We start from the raw sequence: 18,493 nt of genomic DNA, 5'->3' as shown, positions 1-18,493 counted from the left end.
TACGGCGAACCTGTACGTGGGAACCGACCACCGTCTGTACGAGGGAGATCGGACGAGGAGGAGACGATCCACGCGGACACGCTGCACCAACTCTTCCGCTGCACGGCACTGCGCGTCTAGTGGTAACAAACTGTGATCCATCTCCCGTAGCATGTACTTGGTTGTTCTGCGCGTAGGAATTTTTAATTTGCAGTCGACGCATCCTACCGTAGATCCCAACACTTATTACTTCCCAATGCCTTCTCTAGGGCCAATAATGGTGAAAGTGTTATGTAGTCGATTTTCACATAACACTAGAGGCTAGCAACATACATCTCATCAAAATAATCGAACCGAATACCAAATTCACATGACTACTAATACCAGACTTCCCTTGTCTCGAGGAACAAACGTAAACTACTCACAAAGCATATTCATGTTCATAATCAGAGGGGTATTGATATGCATATAGGATCTGAACATATGATCTTCCACCAAATAAACCAACTAGCATCAACTACAAGGAGTAATTAACACTACTAGCAACCTACTAGTACCAATCCCGGACATGGAGACAAGAATTGGATACAAGAGATGAACTAGGGTTTTGAGAGGAGATGGTGCTGATGAGGATGTTGATGGAGATGGCCCTCTCCCGATGAGAGGAGCGTCGGTGATGACGATGGCGATGATTTCCCCCTCCCAGAGGGATTGTTTCCCTAGCAAGAAACACTCCACTGTCAGAGCCCTGGATTGGATCCGCCAAGGTTCACCTTGTGGCGCGGCGGACGTTTCATTCGGGAAGATGGATTTTTATTTTTTCCTCATCGAAAGACTCCATAATAGCACAAGATGCCATCGGAGGGCCACCAGGGGGCACGAGTAGGGGGGCGCGCCCAGGGGGTAGGGCGCGCCCCCACCCTCGTGGGCAGGGTGTGGCCCCCCTGGTGAACTTCTTGCGCTCAGTATTTTTTATATATTCTGAAAACGTCTTCCGTGAAGTTTCAGGACTTTTGGAGCTGTGCAGAATAGGTCTCTAATATTTGCTCCTTTTCCAGCCCAGAATCCCAGCTGCCGGCATTCTCCCTCTTTACGTAAACCTTGTAAAATAAGATAGAATAGGCATAAGTATTGTGACATAATATGTAATAACAGCCCATAATGCAATAAATATCAATATAAAAGCATGATGCAAAATGAACGTATCAGCCACCAACCTGGACCAAAGGCCTTGTGCTGTCGGCGTCAAAAGTTTAGTCCCACCTCGCTAGTTGAAAGAGCTCGAGAGTGGTTTATAAGCGCAGCTGCGCTCACCCTCTCGAGCTCCTCTCAACTGCTGGCTTTCGGGCCTAATCTGTCACTTGTGCGTGTCGGCCTGCTGGGCCAGCTGCGGGCCTGAATCCTGGCCCAATGGGGTTTCTAGTCGTATTCAGGCTGTTGTGGCCCAGTAGGCGACATTTTTTTTTCTAGTTTTTGTTTTGTTTTTTGCATTATTTATTTTATTTTTTATTTTGCTTTATTTCTTTAATTTTTTTTGCTGTAGGGTCACTAAAATTATAGACTTTCTGTTAGTGCCATTAACTTTCACATTTGAATTCTTTTAAATTAGTGTGAATTACTAGTTGGTGAATAAGTTTACTAAAAAATAGATTTTTGAGTGATTCTTTTTCCAGCTATTTAACATTATTGTGTTTTATCATTATATTAAATTTGGTAAATTTTAGGTAATTTTAAATCTCTGTTTTAATCAAGAACACATTTTGTTATTTTAGTTTTCTATTAAAGTTTTTAACAAAAACATTTCTTTATGAAAATTCTTTTTGCCATTAATGTTTTGAACAGAAAATACTTTGATAATTTTAGTTGCATAAATTTTATATAATTTTAGTTTAAAAAATACTAGCGGTTTATAAAAACTTTTTAGTTGATTTCTTTTGCTATTAGAGTTCTATAAAAACTTTTTAGTTTATTGTTTTTTCTATTGAAGAATATTATAGTTTTGTTTTAGTTGATCATAACATAATATTATAATTGATTATCTTAAGTTCATTATTTTTGCTATTAGTTCATTCTTTTTGCACTAAATGACCCTAAAATTGAAAAGCACTAAAATGAACTCTGAAAAGGTTGAAAGTTGGCATGGTATCATCATTTCACCCACATATGATGTGCTAAAAAGTTGAGAGGGTTACGGCAAAAACTGAATGCACTTCATGTACAAAACGGGCAATCTCTTTGGAAGTATCAGGGTTCCGGACAAAAATTCATCTGTTACAAAGGGATTTCATTTTTTTGAACTTATTTGAACTCCAGACTTTTTGTTTGTTCAAAATGCATCATTCGAAGCCACATCATCAATTTTCAACCCCTTCTGACTTCATTTCTTATTTTTCATGCATTTATTGATTTTTTTGAGCTATAAGACCCTGAAATTCAAAAGCATTTCAAATGAACTCTGAAAATGTTGAAAGATGGCATGGTATCATCATTTCACCCACATAGCATGTGCATAAAAGTTGAGAGGGTTACGGCAAAAACTAGATGAACTTCGTGTACAAAACAGACAATCTCTTTCGAAGTATAAGGGTTTCATATCGAAACTCATCTGTTACAAACAGATTTCATTTTCTTAAACTTATTTGAACTCCAGACTTTTTGTGTGTTCAAAATGCACCATTCAAAGTCACATGATCAATTTTCAACCCTTTCTGACTTCATCTGTTATTTTTCATGCATTTACTTATTTTTGAGCTGAATGACCTTGAAATTGAAAATCACTACAAATGAACTCTAAAAAGGCTGAAAGTTGGCATGGTATCATCATTTCACCCACATAGCATGTTGCTAAAAAGTTGAGAGGGTTACGGAAAAAACTGGATGCACTTCGTGTGCAAAATGGACAATCTCTTTCGAAGTATCAGGGGTTCAGACGAAAACTCATCTGTTACAAAGGGATCTCATTTTTTGAACTTATTTCAACTCCAGAGTTTTTGTGTGTTCAAAATTCACCATTCAAATCCACATCATCAATTTTCAACCATTTCTGACTTCATTTGTTATTTTTCATGCATTTATTGATTTTTTTGAGCTGAATGACCTTGAAATTGAAAATCACTACATATGAACTCTAAAAAGGTTGAAAGTTTGCATGGTATCATCATTTCACCCAAATAGCATGTGGTAAAAAGTTGAGAGGGTTACGGCTAAAACTGGATGCACTTCATGTACAAAGTGGACAATCTCTTTCGAAGTATCAGGGTTCGGACGAAAACTCATCTGTTACAAAGGGATTTCATTTTTTGAACTTATTTCAACTCCAGACTTTTTGTGTTTTCAAAATTCACCACTCAAAGCCACATCATCAATTTTCAACCCTTTCTGACTTCATTTGTTATTTTTCATGCGTTTATTGGATTTTTTGAGCTATAAGACCCTAAAATTCAAAAGCATTTCAAATGAACTCTGAAAATATTGAAAGTTGGCATGTATCATCATTTCACCCACATAGCATGTGCATAAAAGTTGAGAGGGTTACGGCAAAAACTAGATGCACTTCGTGTACAAAACGGACAATCTCTTTCGAAGTATAAGGGTTTCATACGGAAATTCATCTGTTACAAACGGATTTCATTTTCTTGAACTTATTTGAACTCTAGACTTTTTGTGTGTTCAAAATGCACCATTCAAAGCCGCATCATGAATTTTCAATCCTTTCTGACTTCATTTGTTATTTTTCATGCATTTACTGATTTTTTGAGCTGAATGACCTTGAAATTGAAAATCACTACAAATGAACTCTGAAAAGGTGGAAAGTTGCCATGGTATCATCATTTCACCCACATAGCATGTGCTAAAAAGTTGAGAGAGTTACGGCAAAAACTGGATGCACTTCATGTACAAAATGGACAATCTCTTTCGAAGTATCAGGGGTTCATACGAAAACTCATCTGTTACAAAGGGATTTTATTTTTTGAACTTATTTCAACTCCAGACTTTTTGTGTGTTCAAAATGCACCATTCAAATCCACATCATCAATTTTCAACCATTTCCGATTTCATTTGTTATTTTGCGTGCATTTATTGATTTTTTTAGCTATAAGACCCTGAAATTCAAAAGCATTTCAAATGAACTCTGAAAATGTTGAAAGTTGGCATGGTATCATCATTTCACCCACATAGCATGTGCATAAAAGTTGAGAGGGTTATGGCAAAAACTAGATGCACTTCATGTACAAAACAAACAATCTCTTTCGAAGTATAAGGGTTTCATACGGAAACTCATCTGTTACAAACAGATTTCATTTTCTTGAGCTTATTTAAACTCCAGACTTTTTGTGTGTTCAAAATGCACCATTCAAGGTCACATCATCAATTTTCAACCCTTTCTGACTTCATTTGTTATTTTTCATGCATTTACTGATGTTTTTGAGCTGAATGACCTTGAAATTGAAAATCACTACAAATGAACTCTAAAAAGGTTGAAAGTTGGCATGGTATCATCATTTCACCCACATAGCATGTGCTAAAAGTTGAGAGGGTTTCAGCAAAAACTGGATGCACTTCGTGTACAAAATGGACAATCTCTTTCGAAGTATCAGGGGTTCGGACGAAAACTCATGTGTTACAAAGGGATTTCATTTTTAACTTATTTCAACTCCAGACTTTTTGTGTGTTCAAAATGCACCATTCAAAGCCGCATCATCAATTTTCAACCCTTTCTGACTTCATTTATTATTTTTCATGCATTTATTGATTTTTTGAGCTATAAGACCCTGAAATTCAAAAGCATTTCAAATGAACTCTAAAAAGGTTGAAAGTTGGCATGGTATCATCATTTCACCCACATAGCATGTGCATAAAAGTTGAGAGGGTTACGGCAAAAACTAGATGCACTTCATGTACAAAACAGACAATCTCTTTCGAAGTATAAGGGTTTCATACGGAAACTCATCTGTTACAAAGGGATTTCATTTTCTTGAACTTATTTGAACTGCACAAATCTTGTGTGTTCAAAATGCACCATTCAAAGTCACATCATCAATTTTCAACCCTTTCTGTCTTCATTTGTTATTTTTATGCATTTATTGATTTTTTTTGAGTTGAATGACCTTAAAATTGAAAAGCACTACAAATGAACTCTAAAAAGGTTGAAAGTTGGCATGGTATCATCATTTCACCCACATAGCATGTACTAAAAAGTTGAGAGGGTTACGACAAAAACTGGATGCACTTAGTGTACAAAATGGACAATCTCTTTCGAAGTATCAGGGTTTCGGACGAAAACTCATCTGTTACAAAGTGATTTCATTTTTTTGAACTTATTTCAATTCCAGACTTTTTGTGTGTTCAAAATGCACCATTCATAGCCACATGGATAGATAAATGACCACAATAATAGAAGTTCATCATCACATTATGTGTGTCAAAAACCATTACAGTTTCACATGGATAGATAAGTGACCATATTAATAGAAGTTCATCATCACATTAAAAACAAAGTACATACATAGTTCTCATTGAACAACATATAGCTCTCCAGAGCATCTAGTTAAATGATACGTCTCCAACGTATCTATAATTTTTGATTGCTCCATGCCATATTATCTACTGTTTTGGACATTATTGGGCTTTATTATCCACTTTTATATTATTTTTGGGAATAACCTATTAACCGGAGGCCTAACCCAGAATTGCTGTTTTTTTGCCTATTTTAGGGTTTCAAAGAAAAGGAATATCAAACGGAGTACAAACGGAATGGAAACTTCGGAAACGTGATTTTTGGAACGAACAAGATCTAGGAGACTTGGACCCTACATCAAGAAACAAAGGATTAAGTGATGTCTACTACACAACCTTCTTCTTGTAGACGTTGTTGGGCCTCCAAGTGCAGAGGTTTGTAGGACAGTAGCAAATTTCCCTCAAGTGGATGACCTAAGGTTTATCAATCCGTAGGAGGCGTAGGATGAAGATGGTCTCTCTCAAGCAACCCTGCAACCAAACAACAAAGAGTCTCTTGTGTCCCCAACGCACCCAATACAATGGTAAATTGTATAGGTGCACTAGTTCGGCGAAGAGATGGTGATACAAGTGGTATATGGATAGTAGATAAAGGTATTTATAATATGAAATTATAAAAACAGCAAGGTAACTAATGATAAAAGTGAGCGTAAACGGTATTGCAATGCGTTGAAACAAGGCCTAGTGTCGTGGAAGTGTCACGGCAGATGTCCTTAGTGTCAGGACTTAGTCGCGAGGCCAACGCATTTATGTGGTAGCTTGAGAGGGGTTGAGCGGGACGAGAGGCACGATGTTTTACCCAGGTTCGGCCCCTCACGGTGGAGGTAAAAGCCTACATCCTGCTTCATTGATATTGATGATGATGATCACGGTTACAAGAGTGCTCTATCTCGAGAGCTATTGTCTAGACCTAACTTGTCCAACTTGTGGAACTTGTTCATCTTATCCCCCTTTGAGGAGCCCTGCCCCTCCTTATATATGTTGAAGGGGCGGTTTACATGACTAGTCCTAGTTGGATAAGGATTACTCTATTACAAGTGGAGTCCTAGTCTTGCTTCCTTTGTAGGAGAATAATCCTTACACTTTCCTCATAAACCGGCCCACCATTAAACGTGAACCGGCCTTCTGGGCCTTGGGCCTTGTCATCCGTCGGTCCCGCATGCCGGATCATCAATGAGTCATAATGACCAGGTGGGTTGCTTGTAAACCGCCAGGTCCGGGCGGGTCGCTAGTGAATCGCCAAGTATCAGCCGGATCCCAAGTAAACCGCCAAATCCGGCCGAGTTATACTTCCAGCCGGTTTATGCCGTGGGGTATATCCCCGACATTAGCCCCCAGTTTAATTTAGATTTGTCCATGTTAAACTGATCTGCAACATAAACACAAGAACAAATTTGGAGGGTTGTGCTCTGGGTTAAGAATTCTTGTAGACCGCCACCTGATCATCCTTAAGTCCTTGTCATTCCCTCCTTCTAGAAAATTCGGATCAATAACCATCTTCATACTTTAAATTACTGACGTTGGTTTCTCATAGGAAAATATTGTGAAGAATAATCCACTTGAGTCGGCTTCCAAAGCACCGGCTTAAGAAATTTTGGTCTTGAAATACTCATCCGATATCCGGCCGGTTTGAAGATGTAAAACTTGCCGGTTCAATATTACCAAAATTACCGGGTTATAAAAACTGATAATTCCGGGTCATGATTGTTGCTAATGCCGGTTCATGATTGTTGCCAACGCCGGTTCAATCTGGTTTGCTCAAACTGAGAATTTGAAAATATTTCTTCGATAATAATATAATACCTGTAGCCCCCAAGTCTTCGAGCAGAACAAAGTGATGGCTTAAGACTTGCTTCAATATAAATACTGCCAATTTTGAAGAAATCCATGTTGTTCATCCCAGTCACTAGTAAAAACTGAATACTCCATATTATGTAGCCCCCAAGTGCCGGGTTGTCATGCTTGCAGCAACCTGAGACTTGTAATTGACTGATGCCCATAAAACTTCAACCAATGTAGCCCCCAAGGGCCAGGTCATTATGCAATAATGGGCAGGCACTTTGTAAATATGATCATGTAGACTTGAGGAGCAATATGTAGCCCCCAAGGGCCGGCTCATTATGATATGATGAGTCGGGTCTTAATAAGGCCAATAAAAATGACTTTGCATTAGCACCCAAGTGTCATGGTGCATGCTTGCAGCGACATGAGACTTGCATGTAATCTCAATTTGAATAATGTAGCTCCCAAGTGCCGGGTCGTAAGCCTGCAGTGACTCGGGACTATTCCTTCCATTGTAGAATAAATCATATCCTTTGATAAAATAATAGCCATTGCGCTAAAGCGACTTTGAAAACCTCAACAATACCGGTTATTAATAATCATAATAATATCCAGCCATGTTGGCTATTCAAGATAATATAATCCGGTATGAAAACCTTATTCATTCAATATCATAATGAAAATTCAGCCAAGTTTGGCTATTTGAATAATATAACCCAATGATTTATAAGCGCATGATTCCAATGGCGCAATCCAAATATATACTGGCGACTTATCGTCTTAAAGCCAGGCCGGTTTAATAAACACCGGATAATTTATCATCATACTGGCAACATATAGTCGAAAGCCAGGCCGGTTTAATAAACGCCGGCGATTTATAATCATGCTTTATTCAACCTGTTTCTGCATACAACAAGTTTAAAGTGTCCTGGCGGTTTACTGCCGGACGGGTCATAATGCCCAACATATAACCCGGGTTTATAACCAAGGCTGCACTTAAGAACAATCAAATATGAAATATATCATACCTGTGACATTGAATCACATTGTTGGTTTACCAACTTTTTGTAGTAAGGGTGATAATCCCAATCTTGAGTACTGATAACTCCTTCCATATTGTGCCGGTTTATGATAAAACCGTACCGGGCTGTGATAGACACCTGATTATCCATATATAATACTGGCGACTCGTAGTCAAACCAGACCGGGCTGACAGTCTCCGAATTATAACTTGATCGTGTACTGACAACTTGTAGTTGAAAGCCAAGCCGGGTTAATGAACGCCGATTTACTTTATAATAAGATGGTAACAGAAAATCAAACTGGGCAGATAGTCTCCGTTTTAAGATTTGACCATGTTTCGTCAATTTGTAATTGACCGTCGAACCGGATTAACAATGTCGGTTTAAAAACACAACAAAAATAAAAGAAATATCTATCAAAGAAAATTTCAAGCAAAGGCAATGATAAAACCATTTGCAAAAAGAGGCGGTTTAAGCCGATCAAGTGGCATTACCATGGTCGAACACGACCAAGCCCCCAGTAGGCGTAGCTATGGTTCAAGTCAGCCAGGTCCCCACATGATGCATTGGCATTATGCCGATCAAGAGGGGTGACGATGGTTCGGGTTCGACCAAAGCCCCCAAGTGATTCTGTGGCCTTAGGCCAATCAAGAGGCATGACTGGTTCAGACGTGACCAAGTCCCCAAGTGATCTTGTGGCTTTCGCCTATCAAAAGGTGTTGCATTGGTTTGGATACGACCAAGCCCCCAAGTGATGTTGTGGCATTGAGCCGATCAAGAGGTGTAGCTATGGTTCGGATACGACCAAGCCCCCAAGTGATCAATAATATGATAAGCCAATAAGGCATGATACCTATGTTTGAACGGCGCATCATGGCAGCAGGTCCTCTTTGGCACCCTTTAACTTTTTGCAAGAGATAAATCCTTCTTGAACCGGATGTTAAACCGGATATTGAGAGCTTCAAAGCTTCGTGGGAGACATCTTTCCCTTGAACCAGATTTTAAACTGGAATCTTCATTTTCAGTCGGAAATTTTCTGACGGCCTTTAAACTCGAACTTGCGAGAAGTTAATTCCTTTTTTGAGCCGGACATTGTTAAACCGGATCTGAGCGCTTCAGAGCTTTCTGGGAGAATAAATTTCTCTTGAACCGGATTGTAAACCGGATATTTGAGAGCTTCAGTGAAACTGACTTCCCTTGAGCCGGATTTTAAACCGGAATCTTTTCTGATGACCCGGATCTTCTTCATTGATCCGGGATTTTGTAACTGTCATATACTTTCTAAGCCGGAAATTTTCTGACGGCCTTTAAATTTTCATCAATATAACAGTAGCCTCTGGGACCGAGTTATCTTTCTCTCCAACGTCCTGGGGTTCTTGACTTCACTAAAAAACCCGGCATATAGCTGAATCATATCATTCTAGCCCCCGAGTCTCAAGGTGACTCGAGGAGTTGGCTTGAGATTCTCCGTGTTTGACCACAGCAGAAGGTGTATATCATTGATGTTGATAACGCAATGTAAATCCACAGAAGATTGAGGTGACTGCGGCGGGTTATAAATGATCCTGTATGAGCCATGTCAGCAACTCGGCCAATGGTTCCTTCCAACTGGCTTTTTGAAGTTAACCAAACTGTAGTGGCGGCGACTTGTGCGCTTGCCCATTGAGCCACCCGGTGCAGACGGTGGTTGATAGTATATGATAATTTGCCTCCATTTTGTTTGAAAGAAAACCGGGCTACCTAAGCTGTGACTTTGCTCATACTCAATAAACAGCTCATCCAGACAGGTGCGGCCCGGTATGTTGATGTAGACCAGGCCGTGAGAGACGGACAGCAAAGACGACCACAGTATCAGAGGCAGCTCGGACAGATGAGTCAGCCGCATGTCACGGCATTGCAAGCCGGTGCGGACGGGGAAAATCGGTACCGGTGTTGTAAACCGGCACGGACAGACGAATTAATGTAGACCGGGTCCGCAGAGGCGGCAGCTTTGTGCACGTCCATTGAACAGCAATCAAACGCGATCTCGGCAAGTCGATGTAAACCGGGCCGCAAGGGCGACGACTTGTGCGCGTCCATTCAATGGGTAATATGTCACGGACTATCGCCGGGTGGAGCATTATCAGCCCGTGCTCCATACCGTGGTATAAACCACATTTGTAGTGAATAATTATCCTGTATACAAAAATATACAGATCAGAGTAATTGTTCTTTGACAAAAACAATATACACTAATAAATAAACTTAGATGGATGTCACCTGATTTTTTTTTTGTCGGATGAACGTGGATACTGGCATCAAAACATATCAAATGTCTGATGTCTCCACGTGACCTTCTCCTCTTGTCTTAATCTCTCATGGAGGACCTGATTGACGTGAAGTCTCCATACAAACCAGCAACTCAAATTGCCCTTTTTTTTATTCTTTTGTCTTGATGTGATGATGAACCGTTAGTAATCCTTGATCTCGTATGTAAGTAACATTGATCTGTACATCAAATCTCTGAGAGCATGCATGTACTAGTACTGTTGTTATCTTCCAGCTGACCTCGGGTTCTGCGCGAGCAAAGAAAGGTCGCCGACTGTTTCTTTGTTTTATCTGCTTCAACATGCAAGGAGCAAAAAGGGACTTTGGTCTTCACGTGGAGGAGACAGTAGTAGCAACTACAGCGAGGCAAACCGGCGAGGAAACTTGGAGGTGAAGCGACGCCTGCGCGGGGAGACCATAGCGGCGACTCACAGTGGCAACGGCTCGCGGGTGGACAGTGCCGGTCCTCAGATTTTAGGGGCCCGGAGCGAAATTAGAACTCGGAGCCCTTAGAATATGTCATCAGGACCAAAATTTCTTAGTGGTTTTCCCCCACTTTCAATTTGATCCGAGAATTCAATCTTGTGCCCGACAAATTATTTACTATGAGGTGGCAGAACTCGAAGGGCTATCAAATGATTCAGATCCAATGCATTCGAAGAAAAGGATTAACCATCTAACAACAAAATGAAGGAATGGCTTCTTTTAGCCGACGAGTGCTTGCATCTCTACGTTCCAGAAAACATTGCAAAGAACGGACGCAGTCAAATCAATTTAATAGGAAAGCATCGATAAATTGCAATTAGCACAACAGGTAGGGACTCTTTGACAGATCCTATCTAATTGTTATTAGAATTTATGTATTCCCCTAAGCATCGCATCAAGGTCTCTCAATTGGACGTGCCCTTAGAATTTGAGAAATAATGCAAAGCTATAAAAAAATAGGCAGGTAGCAAAGCTATCAAGATGCTAAATCAACTCGATAAAATCATACTAATCATCACACTGAACTCACAAATGAGAAAGCCTAATCATATTGTCTATCCCTACCAACGGCCAATCAATCGATTATCAATCGCTATGCATGGGAACAACGATCACGCAAAATAGCTAGGGCATACATACCTGCTTCTCTAGAATCTGTTTCTCGGCTTGGTGATAGTCTCACGGTCGAGGTGCCCATGGACGAGGAGGTGATGGCGATTATCGATCAGGCGAGAGGGTGCGGCGTGACCCGCGAGACGAACACGCAAAAAAGCATCCGCGGCAGCCGCCGCCGCCGATGCCACGCCGTGCCTCATGCATGCGTGAAGCCGCAACCGGCAACCCCCTAACTGATGCATCTATCGTGAGGTTGACTCAATCCACGATCGCTAATATTCCGGTGCTTTATTAGGCGGACTCTTTCTTCATACGCAGTAACTTGGGCCAGAATGGCAGCATCGTTTTTTTCAGTCCACGCAGCAGTTGGCCCTAAGCACACATCCCTCGCGGGGGCCCCTCCGTTCCGGGGGCCCGGGGCGACCGCCCCCCCTGCCCCCCATCAGGGCCGGGCCCACGCACTGAAGAACGACTTGGGGCCGGAGGCGGAGACAATTCAGAAACAAGGCGGATCAAAGCCTGCTCCGGTGATGACGACTCGGAGGCAGCGGCAGGACCGGCGACTCAGCGAGGGCGAGGTCGACAGGAGAACTGCAGGTGACTCGGCCCGAGCAGCATTTTTGGCGTAAGCCGGGGCCGTTAACGGTAAGGTTCAAGCAGTCCACAACAGCTAAGCGGGATTAGTAAACAGGCGTGGCTGTGAGGCAGACCTCGACGACCCGAGGCAGCGCTTTGGAGTTGATACGGGCGATGTTAAGGCGAATCTGGGTTGTCGAAAGGCGAATCCGGGTTGCGGTTTAGATCAGAGGTGTGGCTGTTGAAATTTTGCTCACAAGATCGATCATATCAAATCACAGACGAATACAGACACACGCGAAAACTTTTGCCAAAGGCACGTGTCATGCCTCTTTTTTTTTTCTTCTTTTCTCACTATTACAAAAGCTACGCCCTGACTGCATATATATATATATATGTACATATATATATATATATGTATATATATATGGCAGCATATCTCGTGAATCCAAGCTTATTGTGTATCCATGTATCCCTGTGATCTCAGCCATTAACACTAAATCATGCGCCTCCCGTGCAGCAACAGGAACATTTACAATTAGCCGCCCGCTTTTGGACCTAACAACCATTTATTTTGCAGCAAACTCCCGAAAGTCCGTCCTCCACGATCCTCAACCGAGGTCCCCATGTCGTTTCGTGCTGCCCCAAATCCTCTGATCCTCTGCAGCCAAATCCCGCATGCCGTCGCTCCAAAATCTAAATCCCAACCCAAAGGCCTCGTACGATAGAAAACTTGGGCTAGACGGCCCCCATGAAGTCCTTTGGCGACGGCAACCAAGAAGCGACGACAACAGCGACCCGCGACAGCAACGGAGATCCGGCGGCCGTCTCAACGACGAAGCCATGGCGAATTGATGGTTCCGCGACGGTGACAACTCGTCCCAAATGCGGCGCCAACACCCCCTGGATAGCCTCCTACAACCACGACAGTCCCGATGTTGTAGCATGACGTCTGTAGGAAGCTGTTTGTTGACTGTAGCAGATGTATTAGTGCGATGCTTAATGGCATGCCATGCTTAATTGCTTTGCTTATATAGCCTGTAGCCTGTAGAGATGTAGGCTGCCGAAGATGTACTAGTGCAGTGCTTGTATCCTATATGGAGTCAGTTTGCTTATATCCTGAAGCTGTAGGCTGTAGTAACAGATTGTACTAGTGCAATTCTTGCTCACATGGTCATATTAGTGAAATTCCTGTCAGTTTGCCTGGCATTTGAAAAAAAAAACCCTTCGCTGCTACTGTGAAATAATTCTGTGACTAGTTCAGTTATGCATTGAAAAAATTGGTGACTTCATGTGGTCAAAACATGTAGTGATCAGTAACCTTTTGACTTAAAGGAAGTGGTCTGCAACAGCATTGTCCGGTTTTGAGATCAATGCCATAAGCAAAAAGTCAGTATGAGAGGTTCCCATGAAGTGACTAGATCCATTATGTGTTGAAACTTTCTGAGTTATCGTGGTTGAAGCAAATACTGTTCAGTAAAGCTTCTGAACTATGAGAAGTGGCTTGCGATGTGTTTGTTCAGTTTTGAGATCAAACATATAAGCGATGCGACACTATGAAAAGTTTATTGAACATTTGCCCTAGGTCTTGGTTGATCAAATAAATTGACAAAACTGCATTGTTTGTCCTTGTACGATGCTAGTCTGAGGAAAAATATTGGTGCAACAGCAAGCATGGTCAACATTTGAAATCCTGAACTTCAGCTTCATATTTAATCATCTAACGGATATGAAGGGGCAATAAAAATGCATGTACTGCCACTATACAGCCTCTCAAGTTACATAGAAACCAGAAATGTCATCATGCTTCCATACTTGGTAGAAAAACATTAAGTGGATACATATGTTCAATATTCTGTAACAATTTGACAAGCATCAAAACTTGTCAGAAATCAACTAAACTTTAATTGGATATAACACAAATTCTGATCCATTATATGACTTCAGTATATCAAATTGCAAATAATATAACATAGATTAAATCATTATTTTCTTGGACAATTTTTCATATCAGGAAGCACCATTTGGTTGCACATCTTCCGCAATCAAGCTCCTTTTCCCTTGAATAGTTTTGCTTGGACAATTGCGACTATCATGAAACACCATTTGCTTGCATGTCTTGCACAAGCGTGCAACCTTTAACTTCGCTTCTTTGTCCTTCCTTTTCCTATCACCCTCCTTGATCTCCTTTCCACTCTTTATTCTTTTGCATCTCCCCACGGTACGAACATCAGTTGGTGGATGTATATCAACTTCTGTAGGAATATTACAACCAATAAAAGCCTCATATTCGTCTTGCCTAGTGTTCTGTGTGGCTGCAGGGACCATTTGGTCTAAAGGCGCCTCAATGCTCAACACACTTGATGTTAAGAAGTCCATGCCTTCATTTGAGTGCTTTGCCTTTTGAATCAACTCTTCCATCTTATCACGTACAGTCGAAATCTTCTTTCTCGTGGCTGCATCTAGTGAATCTGTGGGCTTTTCTTCTAGTAGGTTCCCCTGTTCATCATAAACATTCTCCCTGCAAAGGAAATAAGATATTGTTAGTCCTATGATTTTGAAATTAGAATAAGAAATTGATTGGCATGCATTTTTTACCTCTTGCACCGTTTCTGCCATCTTTTCATAATGTAATAGTTGGGAAGTTCATTTTGGTTCTCAATCCTCAACACTTGGATAATATGTCGACATGGAATACCGATTGACTCAAATAACTTGCACGGACAATTTGCTATCATGGTTGTAGTGTCATAGGAGACCTCCCTAACCTTACCAGATCGACCTCTCAGGGTCACCGTTTTTAACCCCACACCTTGTGTAATACCCTGAACACAACAATGATCTCTAGCAGCAATAACTTGTAGCTGAAATTTCTCGAATACCTCATATGTGAATACCTCACTACCTTGTTTCTCCATTGTCCATGGCGTAAATAGTTGTGGGGTGGTATGCATGCTTCTGTTGTCTGCCATTAATTCTTCCTCACGTTGGCATTCTAAAGCTGTGTCGAACCTAAGCCAGAACTCAACAAAAGCAAGCCTACGATGAATGAAACGGTTGAAAAAAGAATTTGCACTTTCTGACCTTGAAGTGGTTCGGAGCAAGCCCGCAAGAGATATATCCATAAAGTAGGCTGGTATCCATGTATCTCTAATGGTAAACCTCTTAGCTAACCACTCGTTATCCTCCAACCCAAAATCTGTAATGATGGAATTCCATTGTGACTCAAACTCACTTGCAGTTTCTGAACCCCAAACACATGAGTTCAACCTCGGCCAAAATTCAGAATCTTCCCTAATCAAAGGTCCAACTTTTTCAGGCACCTTTTCCATTATATGCCACATGCATAACCTATGCATAGTGGCTGGAAGAACTTTGTCAATACCATTCTTGATGCTAGCAGCTTCATCAGTTATGATGAGTCTAGGTGCTACCCCTCCCATTGCTTTTAGGAAGGTCTGAAATAACCAAATGTATGACTCATCCTTCTCATTTGATAAGAATCCAACACCAAAAAAGACACTTTGTAAGTGATGATTAACCCCTGTAAATGGTGCAAATATCATGTTGTACTGCTTAGTGGTGTATGTAGAATCGAAGGATATCACATCACCAAAGTGACTATAGTTCTTCCTGCTTGTGGCATCCGCCCAGAACACACGCACCAGGTTCCCCTCATCATTCACCTCAAAATCATAGAAAAATGCTGAATTCACTTCCTGCTTTCTAGCTAATTGGGCCACAAACATTTGAGCATCTGCGTCTCTGATTTTATACCTGAGTCCGTGATAGTAATTTTGCAAGTCCCTCTTTGTGCACCCAGCATTCGGAATTCCACCCTCGCTAACTTGCAGGAGCCTGTATGCCTGGGAGGTTCCAATGCTTGCCTTATGACATGTGTATAAAGTATTCTTTGCCCTCTCACTAACTCTATGATTGGATCTGATCAAATGACGCTTATCAGGTGATACAAGACCATGAACATGATGCTCAATCCATGAGTCTATCTTGTAGGTGTTCTCCCCACAAAGTCTAACAAATATATGAGCATCACAACCGCATCGCGTGTTTGTCTGCTTATGTCTTTTCCTCAAGGGGTCATTAATCTCCTTAATATCTTTTGACTTGAATCCTTCTCTACTACACATGAAACGCTTAGTCCGGACCACCTTATTCTCAATCTTTTTCTGCTGTCCGATACGAACGCCAAAACCTGATTGATGTGCATATGCCTTGTAGAACTTCTCCACGGCCTCGAGTCCTTCAAATGTCATACCCACTTTAGGCTTCAAATGCTCATCACATTCAGGCGTAAAAGAAGAAGACTGCAATGTCAAGAATAAACGGAAATAAGTAATTTCATGTGTTCAGTATTTTTTTGGCAAATGCATGCATAGTTTCAGTTAGTGCAAACTGACTTACAAAGAGAGGTATGGTTGTGTTCTTTTTGGGCGTACTAAATCCCCCGGGGCTCATATGCATTTGAATGTTATTGATTGGATCCATACTTCTGCACATGTAGCTACACAATTAGCCTTGCAAAATACACTATGTATACACAAGGACTGAATTTGTCGGTTGTTTTACCTCAAAGTTTTGATGCCCACGTGTCTTTGATTGCAAGGGGTACTTGCTACTTGTCCGTGTCTAGTCGCCGCTGCAGCAGAATATTTCAGTTATACATGAGATGGATCAGATCGGGGAAGTACAAGCATGGGGCACTTGTTGGTGCTTATCTGGTTTGTGTTAAGTGTTAACATGGGAGTAGAGGAGCACGTAAAGGATTGGGATGCTACCTGCATGGGGGCGGCCGGGTGGGTGCCGGTGCACGTCAGGATCAAGTCGATCCAGATCAGACGTATGTGTAGTTCGGCGGCGGCGGCGGCGCACGACGCATACAGAAGTTGGGGTATTGTTGCAAAATTAAGTTGCTGCTTTTAGTCAGAGGGCGGGCGTGTAAGTGTAAAATTACCGCAAACTCTGATAATTCATACGATTAAGATCGTGGGGGTGAAAAGAAAAGGGATACACAGACACACAAATAGCTCAGATTCACGAGATATGCTTATATATATATGCAGACCAACCATACCAACACGTACTCTATACTATTTGGATCAGGACTCCTAGCCGAAGCTGATTAATACTAAACCTATGACACGCAATTGACCAAATACAATTCCTAGACGGACTATGACATCTAGACCAGACTTGTAACCGGATTCAACTCTAAGTGCTTAAACCAACTACTCCTGCATATACACGTATACTACCAGGACAACAACTAAACTAAGACAAGATTATTCTAACAATATCTCCCTAATCTTGACTTGTCATCTCCTCGTGCTCTTCTTCATCTTCACTCGCTGGAGATCCACGACTTGATGATCCGGACTACCAGCCCACACGGTCACATCTACGCGTGCAACGTGCAGGACTGGACACATCATCAGTCTTCACGTCGTACAACTTAACTAGTCACTGTCCCACTACACGTCGAGCTTGATCTTCAATTGTCATATCCATACACTAAGTATGACCCGCCTGGAAACATGCAGTGCCTCCTTGCTCTGCCATGTTGTGCCACCGCCATTGCTTGGCCGCTGCCTTGCACTCGGTCCGCACCATACTCCTTGTACTTGCTCGCAATAGATCCACTCTCCACTGCTCGCACACCTCCTCGCTTTACGATGGTTTCACCTACCACCGTCCGCCTTCGGCATCACACCGAACCCACGCTGGCCGCAACCAGGACGCTCCACGAGGACATGGACATGACTCACGGAACACCGTGCACACTGCTTCCACTTCAACAAATCGTCACCAAGGCGAGCACTTGGACACGATGACGACTCACAGACGCAACGGCGACTGAACGTGCAAACTCGCACGACACCTTGACTCATCCGACTCCCCTGGATGACGATCTTGATGAGCTCCAGCACCGCACCTCGGCACCACCTCTCCCACCAATGATCTTCTTCCACAGCCTTGCCGACGACAACCTGCCGTCTCCCTCCTTGTCGCTCTGACGAACGACGATCGCTTGTTCCTCCTCTCCGCTGCATCACCCAACGACTTCATGGCCCGCCCCGAGGCGCTAGTCTGGTCGCAACCCCGGGGCAAGCGCTCGACTCCTGAACCTTGCTCTAGATACCAATTGTTGGAATTTCGCCCACAGGATCGATCACATCAAATCACAGACGAAC

At 42.0% G+C, this 18,493-nt stretch overlaps 1 protein-coding gene across 1 annotated transcript; it reads right to left on the bottom strand.

Annotated features, from left to right (window-relative positions):
- Positions 1-14,054: 14,054 nt before the first annotated feature.
- Positions 14,055-15,742, bottom strand: LOC125549530 (protein FAR1-RELATED SEQUENCE 5-like). Its single transcript, XM_048712924.1, has 2 exons — positions 14,883-15,742; positions 14,055-14,805 (listed from the first exon to the last, which is right to left on the bottom strand). Exons 1-2 carry the CDS (start codon positions 15,725-15,727, stop codon positions 14,295-14,297), a joined length of 1,356 nt encoding a protein of 451 aa, XP_048568881.1. The 5' UTR covers positions 15,728-15,742; the 3' UTR covers positions 14,055-14,294.
- Between the last annotated feature and the right edge of the window lie 2,751 nt (positions 15,743-18,493).

Source organism: Triticum urartu, chromosome 3 (assembly GCF_003073215.2).
Source record: "Triticum urartu cultivar G1812 chromosome 3, Tu2.1, whole genome shotgun sequence".
In the NCBI taxonomy this organism is placed as follows: domain Eukaryota; kingdom Viridiplantae; phylum Streptophyta; class Magnoliopsida; order Poales; family Poaceae; genus Triticum; species Triticum urartu.
This window is presented reverse-complemented; position numbering and strand designations above follow the sequence as displayed.

Coding starts and splice junctions, on each gene's coding strand:
- LOC125549530 (XM_048712924.1), bottom strand. CDS start 15,727: ATGGGAGGGGTAGCACCTAGACTCATCATAACTGATGAAGCTGCTAGC. Junction 14,806..14,882: donor TGGCAGAAACGGTGCAAGAG/GTAAAAAATGCA, acceptor TTTCCTTTGCAG/GGAGAATGTTTATGATGAAC.